General features: G+C 43.9%; 1 protein-coding gene across 1 annotated transcript; it reads right to left on the bottom strand.

Annotated features, from left to right (window-relative positions):
- Nucleotides 1-1,646: 1,646 nt before the first annotated feature.
- On the bottom strand, nucleotides 1,647-2,408 carry LOC129052878 (translationally-controlled tumor protein-like). Its single transcript, XM_054545504.1, has one exon. The coding sequence runs from the start codon at nucleotides 2,383-2,385 to the stop codon at nucleotides 1,867-1,869; it is 519 nt and encodes a 172-aa protein (XP_054401479.1). The 5' UTR covers nucleotides 2,386-2,408; the 3' UTR covers nucleotides 1,647-1,866.
- Between the last annotated feature and the right edge of the window lie 14,415 nt (nucleotides 2,409-16,823).

Below are 16,823 nucleotides of genomic sequence, written 5' to 3'. Positions count from 1 at the left end.
TGGAGGGCAGAGCTCTTGGTTCTTGCATCTTTGGACTCCAGGACTTACATGAGCAGAGCCCCTCAGTTCCCCACACCTTCCACACCCACCCTTAGGCCTTCGGATTCCAAATGTGTTGTGCCACCCGTTTCCCTGGTTCTCCAGCTTCCAGATGGCAGATCATGAAATTTCTCGGCCTCCATAATCATGTGGGCCAATTCCCAGAATGAATCCTACCTTATATATTTATTTGTCTGGTTCTTGTCTTAGTCCGTTTTGCATTGTGATGTGATTTGGATTTGTGTCCCCACCCAAATCTCACATCCAATTGTAATCTTCAATATTGGAGGAAGGGCGTGGTGGGAGGTGACTGGATCAAGGGGTGGATTCACCCCTTGCTGTTTGTGTGATAGTGAGTGAGTTCACAAGACATCTAGTTGTTTAAAAGTGTGTACCACCTCCTGCTTCACTCTGTTTCTTCTACTCCAACCATGTAAGAAGTGCCTCCTTCTTCTTCACCTTCCGCCATGATTGTAAGTTTCCTGAGGCCTCCCCAGCCATGCCTCTTGTATAGCCTACGGAACCATGAGCCAATTAAACCTTTTTTCTCTATGAATTACCCAATTTCAGATAGTTCTTTATAGCAATGTGAGAACGAACTAATACACATTGCTCTAAAGGCATACCAGAGGCTGTGTGGTTTATAAAGAAAAGAGGTTTATTTGGCTCACAGTTCTGCACACTGTACAAGCGTGGAGCCAGCATCTGCTTCTGGTGAGGCCTCAGGAAGCTTCCACACGTGGTGGAAGGTGAAGTGGAGCTGGCGTGTCACAGGGTGAGAAAGGAGGTGAGAGAGAGAGGTGCCACGCTGTTTTAAACAACCAGCTCTCATGTGAACAAACAGAGCAAGAACTCACTCATTACTGTAGAGACAGAACCAAGACATTCATGATGACCCAAATACCTCCCAGTAGGCCCTACCACCAACATTAGCGGCCAAATTTCAAAGTGAGACTTGGAGGAGACAGATATTCAAACTATATTAGTTCTGTATCTCTGAAGAGCCTGACAATCCCAGTGTTGTTATGTGATGATAAGCTCTCAGCATGCCTGGCTCAGAGCCCTTCCTACTGCCTCATTCCACACCTTCATCCACGTGTTGAGTTGAAGGTCATGGAGAGAACTCATCTGGCTTCCAAGAACTTTCTCCTTGGAGGCACGTGTCTGGGTAACAGAGGCCATTTCTAGTATATATTAGTCAGGGTGCTCTTGAGGGACAGAACTAATCAGATAGACGTATATATGAAGGGGAATTTATGAGTGCCTCCTTCTTCTTCACCTTCCGCCATGATTGTAAGTTTCCTGAGGCCTCCCCAGCCATGCCTCTTGTATAGCCTACGGAACCATGAGCCAATTAAACCTTTTTTCTCTATGAATTACCCAATTTCAGATAGTTCTTTATAGCAACCAGATGGTTTCAGGATGATTCAAGCACTTTGCATTTATTATGCACTTTATTTCTATTATTATTACATTGGAATACATAGTGAAATAAGTATACAACTTGCCATCACATAGAATCAGTGGGAGCCATGACTTGTTTTCCTGCAACTACATGGTTCCATCTGGGGGTGATGGGAGACAGTGACAGATCATCAGGCACTAGATTTTTTTTTTTTTTTGAGTTTAAATGCATTTTATTTTTAGACAACCTACATGACATGTTTTTCTTAAAAACAATGCCTCCACTCCAAATAAATCATGGTCAAAATAAATGAAGAGCTCAAGATGACATCAGTCCCATTTGTCTTAAGTCCTGGTGTGTGGATGAGAAGCAGAAGCCAGTTATGATGACAGGTGATAGATCCAAAATAATTGCCAAATTTGTTAACATTTTTCCATTTCTAAACCATCCTTAAAGAAAATCATATATGGGGTCACACCATCCTCACGGTAGTCCAGTAGAGCAACCATACCATCTGGATTCATGTTTTCACCAATAAAGAACTGGTAGTTTTTGAAATTAGCAAGGATGTGCTTGATTTGTTCTGCGGCCCCTGTCATAAAAGGTTTTACTCTTTCTGGTCTCTGTTCTTCAAGTTTTCCTTTGATTGATTTCATGTAATCTTTGATGTACTTCTTGTAGGCTTCTTTTGTGAAACTTGTTTCCTGCAGGTGATGTTTCACGACAATATCGACACCAGTGATTACTGTGCTTTCGGTACCTTCCCCCTCGGGGCCTTCAGCGGAGGCGTTTCCACCAATGAGCGAGTCATCAATGTTACCTTCTGTCCTACTGACCATCTTCCCCTCCACCTCCAGGCACAACCCGTCCGCGATCTCCCGGATCTTGTAGATGTCGGAGAACATCTCATCGTGGCTGATGAGGTCCCGGTAGATAATCATGAGATGGCGACTGAAGGAAGACGACGGCGGCGCTAGCTTAGCACTAGCCTGAAACTCGGAACGAGCGCCGTGCAGCCGCAGCGGCGCTCGGCGGGAGGGGGGAGCGGGCGGAAAAACAGGCACTAGATTCTTGCAAGGAGCATGCAACTTAGATCTCTCATATGGGCAGTTCACAATAGGGTTCATGCTTCCATGATAATCTAATGCCACCACTGACCTGACAGGAGGAAGAGCTCAGATGGTAATGGCAGTGATGAGAAGCAGCTGCAAATACAGATGCTGTAAATACAGATGTAAATACAGGTGCCCTGTGCTCACCTCCTGCTGGGCAGCCCAGTTCCTAACAGGCCACAGACTGGTACAAGTTTGCAGCTGGGGGTTGGAGACCCCTGGTCTAAACACATCTTCCTAGGAGCATTGAACACCATATCAGATTGTGCTCCTGCTGCTGTGGCCATAGCGCCCTTTGAACCAATCACCTGTGGAGACTAAGGTTTTCCCTCCCAAGATCACCAGCTTGTCATCTTTCTCTGCCTTGTACACCTTGACATACAGGGGTGCTAGGAGTAGCTTGTATAAGCTCATGAGAACCAACAGGCCATATCTCTTTCCAAATCCGCATTCCATAATCTCACCTGAGCACCTTTAAATCAACCGCAAGAGGAAAATTTACACCAGAGAAATTGGCATAGGCTCTAACTAGGGTTTCTTTTTTTTTTTCTTTTTTTTTTTTTTTTTTTTGCAGAATTCATTGTTAAAACTTTCAGCAAGCTACTGTCCTGATGGTATGCAGCCCCCTAGGAGAAAGGAAAAAGTTGGGTTGAATATAGGCATTTAAAATTCATACAAAAATGTATTGAAATGATAAGCCACTATTCAAAGGGTAACTATAACATTCTAAAGAAAAAGCAATTTCTATAACCAGGTAGGAAAAAGGGAGTAGCTTTCTGTGAAATTCCCAGCACCCTGCCACAGCTTCTTGTTGGCGGCACTTGCAAAATTCAGCACTGTGTTATGCAGAGATGCGTAAGAATTTCAAGCTGGAGGCACCGTCCCAGGCAGCTTTTAACTGAGAAAACTTCTGTGTGCAAAAATGTAGGGCTAGCAGAAGTGCCAACTTTTCTGTTACTAAAAAAAAAAGAGGGTGGAAATGTTTTGCAAACACCTGACCGCCTTATCAAGCTGAAGCAGACCTTTTGCAGCATGAGGAAGCATTGGTTTATTTCCAGGTTATTTTTTTCTTTTTGGCCACAAAACATCTTTCAGCTGAAAGTGAATGCATTTTGGTAAACATTTGGAGTCAAAGTGAGATTTTGATGCCAATTTTTTGGGGGAGTGAGGATGGACACATCATGAGTAACATAATTATGTTCAATAATTTTTTCTTATTTTAAATTTCTTTTAAAACGTACATGTCAAACAAAGTAAAACCATCACTAAAATTATGGCTTGGAGGTTACTTATTTATTTATTTATTTATTTTTTTGAGATGAAGTCTTGCTCTGTTACCGAGGCTAGAGTGCAGTGGTGCGATCTCAGCTCACTGCAACCACCTCCCAGGTTCAAGCGATTCTCCTGCCTCAGCCACCCAAGTAGCTGGGATTATAGGCACCTGCCACCCCACCTGGCTAATTTTTGTATTTTTAGCAGAAATGGGTTTTCGCCATGTTGACCAGGCTGATCCTGAGCTCTTGACCTCAAGTGATCCGCCCACCTCAGCCTCCCAAAGTGCTGGGATTACAGACCTGAGCCACTGCACCCAGCCTAAAGGTTATTTTAGTTTATTTTATTTTTTGAGACCGAGTCTTGCCCTGTCGCCCAGGCTGGAGTGCAATGATGCCATCTCGGCTCACTGCAACCTCCACCTCCGGGTTCAAGTAATTCTCCTGCCTCAGTCTCCCGAGTAGCTGGGATTACAGGCGCCATGCCACCACGCCTGGCTAATTTTTTGTGTCTTTAGTAGAGACGGGGTTTCACCATGTTGGCTGAGCTGGTCCCAAACCCCTGACTTTGTGATCCACCTGCCTCAGCCTCCCAAAGCGCTGGGATTATAGGCATGAGCTACCACGCCCGGCCTACAGGTTATTTTTTTAAGCACTTAAATTGAGGAAGGATGGTGAGTACACATGTTTACGCATTGAGGTATTCCCATGAATGAACGTTTATTATCTGTACAAAAGAACATGAGCATGTTTTGACATTAATATGTGGGAATTAAACAGGAACATCTGGTGAAAGGAATAAAATGGAAGTGCCTGGGGTAGTCGGCCATCAATGAAATTGAAGTTCCCTAAACTCCAACTCACGTGAAAAACATTACATCAGGTTAAGTAAGAAAGCAGGCCGGGTGTGGTGGCTCACACCTGTAATCCCAGCACTTTGGGAGGTCGAGGTGGGCGGATCGCCTGAGATCAGGAGTTCGAGACAGCCTGGCTAACATGGTGAAACCCCATCTGTACTAAAAATACAAAAATTAGCCAGGAGGGGTGGCGGGCACCTGTAATCCAGCTACTCAGGAGGCTGAGGTCAGAGAGTTGCTTGAACCTGGAAGGTGGAGGTTGCAGTGAGCCAAGATTGCACCACTGCACTGCAACCTGGCAACAAGAACGAAACTCCATCTCAAAAAAACCCCAAACAAAACCCCAAACAAACCCCAAGCAACCCCCAAACAAAACCCAAACCACGGAGAGGAGGGGTTCACGTGAGAAGGAAACATCTAAGCAAACGCCTCTCGGAGAAAATTAATGAAATCTCAGGTCAAACGAAACCTATCCTCCAACAGACCCAGAGGAAATGTCTGAAGGCACATCTTGGAGATTCAATATGACAAGAAAAAGCCAGCAGTCAGTGTGACTTACGCGTTTTTTTTTGGTTGTTGTTGTTTTTGTTTGTTTGTTTGTTTGTTTTTAGAAACCTGAATGCAAGATGCAGGGAGCTGCCCGTTTTTGCCTTTTGAGGGCATAGCTTTCAATGATCCACAAGGAAAACAGCTCAACAATCAAGTAAAGAAAGCCCCAGAGGCCAGGCATGGTGGCTCACGCCTGTAATCCCAGCACTTTGGGAGGTCGAGGAGGGAGGATCACCTGAACCCAGGCGTTTGAGCCCAGCCTGGACAACATGGTGAAACCCAATCTCTACAAAAAAAAAATATAAAAATTAGGCTGGATGCAGTGGCTTATGCCCGTAATCACAGAACTTTGGGAGGCCAACGTGGGAGGATCAACTGAGGTCAGGAGTTCAAGACCAGCCTGGCCAACATGATGAAACCTGTCTCTACTAAAAATACAAACATTAACTGGGCCTGGTGGCACGTGCCTGTAATCCTGGCTACTCTGGAGGCTGAGGCACAAGAATTGCTTGAACCTGAGAGGTGGACATTGCAGTGAGTTCAGATCAAGCCATTGCACTCTAGCCTGGTGACAGAGTGAAACTCCACCTCAAAAAAAATAAAAAAAGAAAAAGAAAAAGAAAAAACAATTAGCTGAGCATCATGGTGTGTGCCTGCAGTCCCCAGCTAATCGGGAGGCTGAGATGGGAGGATCATTGAGCCTGGGAGGTCAAGGCTAAGGTGAGACATGATCCCGCCATTGCACTCCAGTCTAGGTGACAGAATGAGACCCTGTCAAAAAAAAAAAAGAAAGAAAGAAAAGAAAGAAAGTTCAAGAAAAATGTGCATCCATTCTCCAGTAGTTTATCAGTAATAAAACAACTTGCACTGATAAATCATTCTCCTGGCCGGGCGCGGTGGCTTATGCCTGTAATCTCAGCACTTTGGGAGGCCGAGGCGGGCAGATCACCTAAGGCCAGGAGTTCGAGACCAGCCTGGCCAACATGGTGAAACCCTGTCTCTGCTAAAAAAGTACAAAAAATTTGCCGGGTGTGGTGGCTCGTGCCTGTAATCCCAACTATTTGGGAGGCTGAGACATGAGAATCGCTTGAACCTGGGAGGCGGAGGTTGCAGTGAGCCAAGATTGCACCACTGCACTCCAGCCTGGGCAACAGACTGAGACTCAGGAAAAAAAAAAAAAAAAAATCAGCTGGGTGTGCGGTGGCTCACACCTGTAATCCCAGCACTTTGGGAGGCTGAGGCGGGTGGATCTCCTGAGGTCAGGAGTTCGAGACCAGCCTGGCCAACATGGTGAAACCCTGTCTCTGCTAAAGAAGTACAAAAAATTTGCTGGGCATGGTGGCTTGTGCCTGTAATCCCAGCTATTTGGGAGGCTGAGACATGAGAATCACTTGAACCTGGGAAGTGGAGGTTGCAGTGAGCCGAGATCATGCCACTGCACTCCAGCCTGGGCAACAGAGCAAGACTCCATCACAAAACAAAACAAAACAAAACAAAACATTCCCCCAATATAACTGGAAGTCCTGTATTTTAAAATCACTTACAACTCCTATGAAGCTATAAGCAGAAGGGAATGTCCACGAATTGCTCTCAGAGTGAGAAAGATATAGATTTCTTTCAGCTCCCACTTTCATTTACTTTAAAGCACAGACATCTGAAACAATCTAAAATACCATTTTTCAATTCTAATGAAAAGAACAAGTAAATAATTCAAAACTGTGACTAATAAAAATGAGGCTGGCTTTGAGAATGAATACATACTAGCAGATATCACAAATCTACAATTTAAATTACATTTCAGAAGCCATTATCAGTGTTCAAATTCCATGACTAATTGAACAAGGATGAACCCACAGCTTCCTAACAGGTGACTGGGAAAAGGAGACTGAAATTAAATAAGCACCACAGCGCATCCCACTTGGAGAATTGAAAGTCTGTGATGTAGCAGAGGACAAAGGAATGAAAACAACAACAACAAAAAGAAAGTGTGTAACGATCTCTGAATTTTGCTGTTTTTACTCTTCTCTCTGCCCTCCTTGGAGATGATATCTATCGTAAAATGTATGGTACTGAGGCCGAGCGCAGTGGCTCATGCCTGCAATCCCAGCATTTTGCAAGGCCAAGGCGGGAGGATCACAAGGTCAGGAGTTCGAGATCAGCCTGACCAACATGATGAAACCCCGTCTCTACTAAAAATACAAAAATTAGCCGGGTGTGGTGGCATGTGCCTGTAATCCCAGCTACTCAGGAAGCTGAGGCAGGAGAATCCCTTGAACCTGGGAGGCGGAGGTTGCAGTGAGCTGCAATCGCATCACTGCACTCCAGCCTGGGTGACAGAGTGAAACTCTGTCTCAAAAAAAGAAAAAAAAGAAGCAAGTCCCAGGTCTTGTCCATACTCAATGGGAGGGGATCATGCAAGAAATGAATATTACAATATAAGAATCATGGTGAGCCATCTTCAAGTCTGTCCTTCACCAGAAAACCTTCTTCCACTTCTGCTGTAGAAAAATCTCTCTGCAGTTCGAACATCAAGGCTTCCAATATCCAGCACTTTTTGGAGATCATCACAACTCTTAGCTGTGACAGTTGACTCCAGATGGAGTAGAGGAAATGGGGTAAGCTTGCTTTGTTTTTCAGCAAGTCTTTTTAAACAATGGTGCCTGAAAGCCCAGTCAATAATTAATATATTGTTTAATTTCCCTTAATGTTGATTTTGGTTTTGTTTTTTGTTTTTTGAGACAGAGTCTCAGTCTGTTGCCCAGGCTGGAGTGCAAAGGCGTGACCCTGGCTCACTGCAACCTGTGCCTCCCGGGTCCAAGCAATTCTCCTGCGTCAGCCTCCCAAGTAGCTGGGTCCGCAGGCATGCACCACCATGCCCAGCTAATTTTCTGTATTTTTGTAGTGATGGGGTTTTGCCATGTTGGCCAGGCTGGTCTCCAACTCCTGACCTCAGGTGATCTGCTGGCCTCGGTCTCCCAAACTGCTGGAATTATACGCATGAACCACCATACCCAGCCCCCTTAATGCTGGTTTTATCCATGGCCATGAGCTAGCAAGGCAGCTGTGTCAAACAGTAGAGAGAGTCAGCCTAAAAGAAATGGATAGCAGCACACTGGCTGAATTGAATCTGGTGTGACTCCCAGCTCTTACCTCTCACGAGGGTAGAAGCAGCAAAAAAGATGAGTTGCCTGAGTGTAAAAATAAATCAGAAAAACCACACACCTGCATCTTGTCTAGATTCAGGTCAAATATTTATACAGACACAAGCTGAGTCCCTAACTTTGTGTGCACTGCAGTCTCTGCTACTTGGGGGCAGGAAAAAAAGCTGACTGGAAATAAAAAGAAAAGGGGTTAGTGCTCCAATTGTAAAACAAAGAGGCACTGTGGAAAACTGCAGCTGGAACAGAAGAGCCGATCTAAGAGTCAGTGAGAAGCAGGCTTGCAGAGACAAAGACTGGACGCCGTCTGGACCTTGTGCAAAACAATTCCATCAAGACTACTGCAGGCTTAGCCGGTTATTGGCACGGTTGAAAGGCCTGGATACACCGTGAAAGGATTGGGACTTTTAAGTAATAAATCCCAATAAAACAAAAATTCCTAAATGACGAAGCAAATTAAGTATGAGAAAAACACTGACGATAAAGGAACATGAACAAGAACAAGGAAAAGGGGAAAAAAAGGAATGCTGGTAAAGATGTCACTAGAGAGGAAATTTGAGAGATCTGAAGGAATATGTATCTTCTACAAGAATTACTTTTTCTGCTAAAAAAGGGAGAATGAAGGAAAGGACAGAGTTCTCCTCTTTGAATGAAAAAACATGAATAGTTCATGTCAAAGAATCTCACTTTGATTGAGTTTATATTATTCTAAGCTTTGTATTATGAGAGTTTCAAAGATTGAATTCTTACTACATTCAAAAGGTAACACATTATTAAAGTCCTAATAGATAGCAGAGCGACGGGAGCCCCGATTTAGTGAGTAGAATGAAATGATTTATAATCAGCTTTTCAAATGTCATCTCATTCTAGGGAAATGCATTACATTTTTTTTTAAGAGTTTACTAGGTCAGAGTAATTTTAAATCTCTCTCCTACTTATTTGAAATCCGAAATAGGCTCAGTTTTCTCCACACTAAGAGGTCCTTTGAACGGTGATAAAATGTCCCAAACATACTGGGAATATTGTCCAAAATAATAACAATAAATAAAGCCCTGGCATTCGCGTTTCAAACTAATTTTGTCAACTGAATTTTTCAGAGCAAAGGGCGTGGCGAAGGTGCCAGCAGGCAAAGACAGCATCAACTTGTGCTTTGTTTTTTTTTTTAAGGACTTAATATATGAATTCTCATTATTTGGTGGGTTGGCCAGGTAGTTCTTCTGCTTAATGTGGTGGTGGCTGGAGCACTGAGGCAGGTGCAGAGTCCGAAGTGACTTCATTCACGTGGATGAAAGTAGTTGCTGGCAGATACCTGGGAAGAGCTGGGGATATTGGCCAGAGGCCTTGTTTCTCTTCCGTGGGGTCATTCCCAAATGGTTGCTTGGGTTTTCTCCCAACTTGGCAGCTGCATTTCAAGAAAGAGTCTTTCAAAAGGACATGGGGTTACTTCACAGAAAAGCCAAATACTCCGGGAAAGATAACAATGCTCACAGGCAAAGATAACAATGCTTTTAAAAAGCATCAATATTTCAAAAAATTTAGCATATTAGATAAAGATTTCACAAAAGCAAACATATTAGAATATTGAGGATTTTTGTTTGTTTTTTTTTGTTTTGTTTTGTTTTTCTGAGATGGAGTTTCTCTCTTGTTGCCCAGGCTGGAGTGCAATGGCGTGATCTCAGCTCACCACAACCTCCGCCTCCCGGGTTCAAGCGATTCTCCTGACTCAGCCTCCCAAGTAGTTGGGATTACAGGCATGCACCACCACGCCCGGCTAGTTTTGTATTTTTAGTAGAGATGGGGTTTCTCCATGTTGGTAAGGCTGGCCTTGAACTCCCAACCTCAGGTGATCCGCCCACCTCGGCCTCCCAAAGTGCTGGAATTACAGGCATGAGCCACCGTGCCCGCCCTGAGGATTGTTAAATCAAACTAAATATTGCCTGGGAAGCAGTCCGTACTTCTATATTTGAGTCCTTGTGGATGAACTGTTACCTAGCTTAATAGGCCGGCAAGATTGAAAACCTAACTTAGGCTTATGTGGCTGTAACCGTAACTGAGTGTTGGCCAATCCCAGCGTCCATACTTCAACTATTCATACACTGCTGAGTGTTCAACCCGTGTTCAAATAAGGCAAATGCCAACCTGTAACCAAGCCAGCTGTTTCTGTACCTCACTGCTGATTTCTGTGTGTCATTTCCCTTTTATTTTTGTATGTCTATAAATCTTCTTGCACCGCATGGCTGCGGTGGAGTCTCTGTGAATCTGCAGTGATTCTGCCCGATCTGTTAATCATTCATTGCTTAACTGAACTCCTTTAAATTTAGTTTGGCTTAAGTTTTTCTTTTATCCGGATAATAATATATAATCCATCGAGTAAGCATACTAAAAAATAAAAAAGGGGCCGGGCGCAGTGGCTCACGCCTGTAATCCCAGCACTTTGGAAGGCCAAGGTGGGTGGATCACCTGAGGGCAGGAGTTCAAGACCAGACTGGCTGACATGGAGAAATCCCATCTCTACTAAAAATACAAAATTAGCCAGGTGTGGTGGCGCATGCCTGTAATCCCCGCTACTTGGGAGGCTGAGGCAGGAGAATCGCCTGAACCTGGGAGGTCGAGGTTGCAGTGAGCCGAGATCGCATCATTGCACTCCAGCCTGGGCAACAAGAGTGAAACTTCGTCTCAAAAAATAATAATAATAAATAAATAATAAAAAGGAAGATATAAGCAATATGAAACAGTACACAAGAAGATGAGGAAGGAAATCATATTAGGTTGCAAAAATATAATCAATGAAATAAACTTTTCAGTAGATAAACAGCAGAATGTATATAGGTGAGGCAGAAATCAGCAAAATTACGGACAAGACTGAAGAAATTTCATAGAAAGAAAAAGGAAAAAGAAATCGGAAGTATAAAAGCAAAGCTAAGAAACATAGGGGATAGAAGTAAGTATCATATCTGAAGAAAAAAAAAGGTAGAATGAAATAAAGCAATAATAAGTACATCCTCCTCTCCAGCACCTGTTTTGCTAGCATAGGACCACCAAGAATGAGGTCCACCCTCAGGGGTATATCTCTCTTGTTCCTGCTCGGCTTCTTCCAAACTCACAGAAAGGAAACCCTGGTTCCTTGCTTCTGCTATATGTCAAGGTAAGTCCTGACTTCTAACAATCTTTGGTAACCCCCCTCTTCTTCCTTCATGCTTGGAAAAACCTTCGGTTTCCATACAAGCAGAATGTCTTTCTCCTCTTGTCCACACAGGGGCAAGACACCAAAGCCAGGGAGGTCACCACTTAAAGATGCAGTTTCAACTATGTCCTTTCATCAAAAAAAATTATTATTATTTTTTATTATTATACTTTAAGTTCTGGGGAAATGTGCAGAACGTGCAGTTTTGTTACATACGTATACACGTGCCATGGTGGTTTGCTGCACCCATCAACCTGTCATCTACATTAGGTATTTCTCCTAATGCTGTCCCTCCCCTAGCCCCCCGCCCCCTGACAGGCCCTGGTGTGTGATGTTCCCCTCCCTGTGTCCGTGTTTTCTCATTGTTCAACTCCCACTTATGAGTGAGAACATGCGGTGTTTGCTTTTCTCTTCCTGTGTTAGTTTGCTGAGAATGATGGTTTCCAGCTTCATCCACGTCCTTGCAAATGACATGAGCTCATCCTTTTTTTATGGCTGCATAGTATTCCATGGTGTATATGTGCCATATTTTTTTATCCCGTCTATCATTGATTGGCATTTGGGTTGGTTCCAAGTATTTGTTATTGTGAACAGTGCTGCAGTAAACATACATGTGCATGTGTCTTTATAGTTGGATGATTTATAATCCTTTGGGTATATACCCAGTAATGGGATTGCTGGGTCAAATAGTATTTCTGGTTCTAGATCCTTGAGGAATCGCCACACTGTCTTCCACAATGGTTGAACTAGTTTACAGTCCCACCAACAGTGTAAAGGCGTTCCTATTTCTCCACATCCTCTCCAGCATCTGTTGTTTCCTGACTTTTTAATGATCAACTTGATGAATCAGCAACATCATCTGGTCTTCAGGAGATGAATAATACTCCATAAAGATGTTCTGTTACTAAATGAAGCCTGGGTTTTAAGAAAGATGTGCTTTTTATCCTCTTGTTCTTCAACAGAAGGAGGTACACCAACAGGAAGCAGATTTTAGGATGTCAAAATATTTCTGCAGAGACCCTGTGAACAACAGGCCTTGTGAAAACTGTCTATTGTGCTATTCCAAGTTGAAAATTGGAGCTAAGTGCCGTGGTTGAGTAACACAGTGAAAAACCTGGTGGTCTCTGTAGCACCCAGGTGGGAAAGTCTCATCACCAAATGACAGTCTAGATATCTGACGAGTGGGACCAACACTGGCCGTGAATGAAAATATCAAATGAGAGAGAGTTGCATGGATGGCTATTTTTCTTTATTTTTTAAGCATATTATTTTAAAATAGAAGGATTCAAATGCACAAAAACAAAAGACAAAAAAACTCTAGTTTTAAATTGCAGTTTTAGCTGAAAGGCAAGAACATGTAAAGACTACTGATTTGGCAATCAGATCTGTTATATAAATTGGCTTTCTTCTGTCTCCTATTAAAGAAAAAAAAACTCAGAACAGGAAATAAGCTAAGATGAATAATGTATTTGTTCAATTTTTAAAACAAGTCAAGCCCTTCAGAAACATGCCCTAGAGATCCAGTTCAAATAATTCACTGAAGGATAAGAAGTCCCACAGAACGTGAAACAGAGAGACGCAGGACACACAGATAAAATCTAGTGACATAATTTATATTCTCTCTGGGGAAGCTTCCTGGTTTTTTAAGGGGTGATGTTTGGTCTGTGCTGAAAGGTGAAATGACAACAGCCTCCCTCCAAAAGTCCTGTTGAGATTTAATCCCCGATGAAACCTTATTAAGAGGTGGGACCTTTAGGAAGTGATGAACTCATGAGGGATCTGCCTTAATGGATGGGATTAGCGCTCTGTAAAAGAGCTGGAGGGAACAGGCTGGGCTCTAAGGCTACGTGAGGACACAGCAACAGGGCGCCATCTTGGAAACAAAGACAGTCCCCTCGAGTCACTCAATCTGTCATACCTTGATCTGGCACTTCCAGTGTCCAGAAGGGTGAGCAATAAATGTCTATTGTTTATAAGCCACCCGGTCAACAAATATCTGTTGTTTATAAGCCACCCAGTCAATAAATGTCTGTTGTTTATAAGACATCCAGTCAATCAATGTCTGTTGTTTACAAGCCACCGAATCTACGATATTTTCGTGATAGCAGCACAGATAAGGTGATTGGATCAGGGCCAACCTTAATCCAGTATGATCTCGTTTTCATGTAATTAATAATATGTAGAACTCTGCTTTCAAAGAAAGTCACACTCATAGGTTCCAAGCGTTATCATTTTAGCATATCTTTGGGGGACAGGAAATATACTTCAACCCATAACCAATTCATGCATCAAATATTTAATTACCGGCTGGGTGCAGTGGCTCACACCTGTAGTCCCAGCACTTTGGGAGGCTGAGGCGGGTGGATCATCTGAAGTCAGGAGTTTGAGACCAGCCTGGTCAACATGCTGAAACCCCATCTCTACTAAAAATACAAAAATTAGCTGGTCATGGAGGAGGACGCCTGTAGTCCCAGTTACTCAGCACACTGAGGCAGGAGAATCACTTGAACCCAGGAGGCGGAGGTTGCAGTGAGCCGAGATCATACCACTACACTCCAGCCTGGGCGACAGAGTGAGACTCCACCACAAAAATAAATAAATAAATATTTAATTACCACCTACTATGTGCATTGCTTTGTTCTGAGCACTGGGAATATTGTAAATAACAACTTACAGCAATGAAAGCTGTTGTGGAATTTCTAGCCGTGTGTGTGTGTGCGTGTGCACATGGTATATGGCAAACATCAAACAAAATAAGTTGAATATTTATAATTTTTTTTGAGACAGGGTCTTGCTCTGTCATCCAGGCTGGAGTGCAGGGGCTTGATCATAGCTCATTGCAACCTCAAACTACTGGGATCCAGCGATCCTCCTACCTCAGCCATCTGAGTCGCTGGGACTACAGGTATGTACCACCATGCCCGGCTACTTTTTTTTATTTTTTTTATTTTTTGTAGAGTCAGGATCTTGCTATATTGCCCAGGCTGGTCTGGAACTCCTGGACTCAAGCAGTCCTCCTGCCTCAGCCTCCCAAAGTGCTGGGATTACAGGCATGAGCTGCCGCACTTGGCCTGTTTAGAATTTATATTCGCAGCTGTGAGGTGCAATGCAGAAAACAAGGAAGTAAAATCATAGAGGCCACATATTTTTTTTTTTTTTTTTGAGACAGGGTCTTGCTCTGTTGCCCAGGCTGGAGTGCAGTGGCACAATCTCAGCTCACTGCAACTTTTGCCTCCCAGGTTCAAGCAATTCTCATGCCTCAGCCTCCCGAGTAGCTGAGGTTACAGGAACTCGCCACCACACCCAGCTAATTTTTGTATTTTTAGTAGAGACGGGGTTTCACCATATTGACCAGGCTGCTCTCAAACTCCTGATCTCTGGTGATCCACCCACCTTGGCCTCCCAAAGTGCTGAGATTACAGGTGTGAGCCACTATGCCTGGCCCGAGGCCACATCTTAGTAAAAGCACAAATCGAATTTGGGTCTTGGGGACATCTCAAAGGGCATGTGTCCATCCTGTTCCATTTTGCAGACAAGAAAACCAAGGCCAGCTGGGGGCGGAGGCCTGTCGAATGTAATGTAGGTACTTGGCTTGAGAGAAGCCTAAGTTTTTGGTGTGAGGTCCAGTACTTTTATTTTAAATTACAAAGGAGACGCCAGGAGATGAGAAAATATTGGAGACTCTTTGGAAGTTTCATATCCTTTCATGCTGATCTTTTTAGCATTCGGGTCAACAATGCAGAGCCTCAGATATAGATTTTGAACATGTTTTTAGGAGAATTTCATTTTTTTTTTTTTTTAGATGGAGTCTCACTCTGTCACCCACGCTGGAGTGCAATGGCATGGTCTCAGCTCACTGCAACCTCTGCCTCCCTAGTTCAAGGGATTCTCCTGCCTTAGCCTCCTGAGTAGCTGGGACTACAGGCGCGCACCACCACACCCGGCTAATTTTTGTGTTTTTTTAGTAGAGACGGGGGTTTCATTATGTTCGCCAGGCTGGTCTCGAACGCCTGACCTTGTGATCTGCCCCCCTCGGCCTCCCAAAGTGCTGGGATTACAGGCATGAGCCACGACACCCGGCCGAGAATTTCCTCATTTCTTACAATTCCAGGAGGCGTTATTGACCTGTTTAGAGTAGAAACTTTGCATCTCGTTACCAATTCATTTGCAAAGGCTGGTTTAGACTGGACCAAGGCCTGTTCCAAGAGCAGCAAGCACCACTTTATTTTTTTAATTGTTTTTCAACTTTTATTTTAGAATCAGTGGGTACCTGTGCAGGTTTGTTACAAAGGTATATTGTGTGATGCTGAGATTTGGAGTACGGATGAAACCATCACCCAGGTAGTGAGCATAGTACCCAAAAGGAGCTTTTTCAACCCTTATCGTCCTATTCTCTACCCCCACTTGTGTTCCCCAGTGACTACCCTTCCCATGACATAAGTCCACGTGTACCCAATGCTTAGCCCCACCCTTATAAATGAGAATATGTGGTATTTGGTTTTCTGTTTCAGCATTAACTGACTTAGGATTATGGACTCCAGCTCTATTCATGTTGCTGCAAAAGATATGATTTTATTCTTTTTTTTTTTTTTTTTTTTGAGGTGGAGTCTCACTCTGTCACCCAGGTTGGAGTGCAGTGGCATGATCTCGGCTTGCTGCAACTTTTATCTCCTGGGTTGAAGTGATTCTCTTGCCTCAGCCTCCTGCGTAGCTGGGACTACAGGTGCACATCACCAGCCTGGCTAATTTTTGTATTTTTAGTAGAGACAGGGTTTCACCAAATTAGCCAGGATGGTCTCGATCTCCTGACCTCGTGATCCACCAGCCTTGGCCTCCCAAAGTGCTGGGATGACAGGCGTGAGCCACCACACCTGGCTTTTTTTTTTTTTTTTTTGAGACAGTCTCGCTCTTGTTGTCCAGGCTGAAGTGCAATGGCGCCATCTCGGCTCACTGCAGCCTCTGCCTCCCAGGTGCAAGCGATTCTCCTGTCTCAGCCTCCCAAGTAGCTAGGACTACAGGCATGCGCCACCACACCTGGCTAATTTTTGTATTTTTATGTTTTTATTTATTTATTGAGATGGAGTCTCACTCTGTTGCCCAAGCTGGAGTGCAGTGGCATGATCTCGGCTCACTGCAACCTCTGCCTCCTGTGTTCAAGCCAATTCTCTTGCCTCAGCCTCCCTAGTAGCTGGGATTACTGGTGCACACCATCATGCCCAGGTAATTTTTCTTTTTTTTGAGACAGAGT

The sequence above is a fragment of the Pongo abelii genome, chromosome Y (genome assembly GCF_028885655.2).
Source record: "Pongo abelii isolate AG06213 chromosome Y, NHGRI_mPonAbe1-v2.0_pri, whole genome shotgun sequence".
NCBI lineage: Eukaryota > Metazoa > Chordata > Mammalia > Primates > Hominidae > Pongo > Pongo abelii.
The sequence above is the reverse complement of the archived record's forward strand: the minus strand, read 5'-3'. Positions and strand labels throughout refer to the sequence as shown.

What these genes read in the sequence shown, in the direction of transcription:
- LOC129052878 (XM_054545504.1), bottom strand. Translation starts at nt 2,385, where the DNA reads ATGATTATCTACCGGGACCTCATCAGCCACGATGAGATGTTCTCCGAC.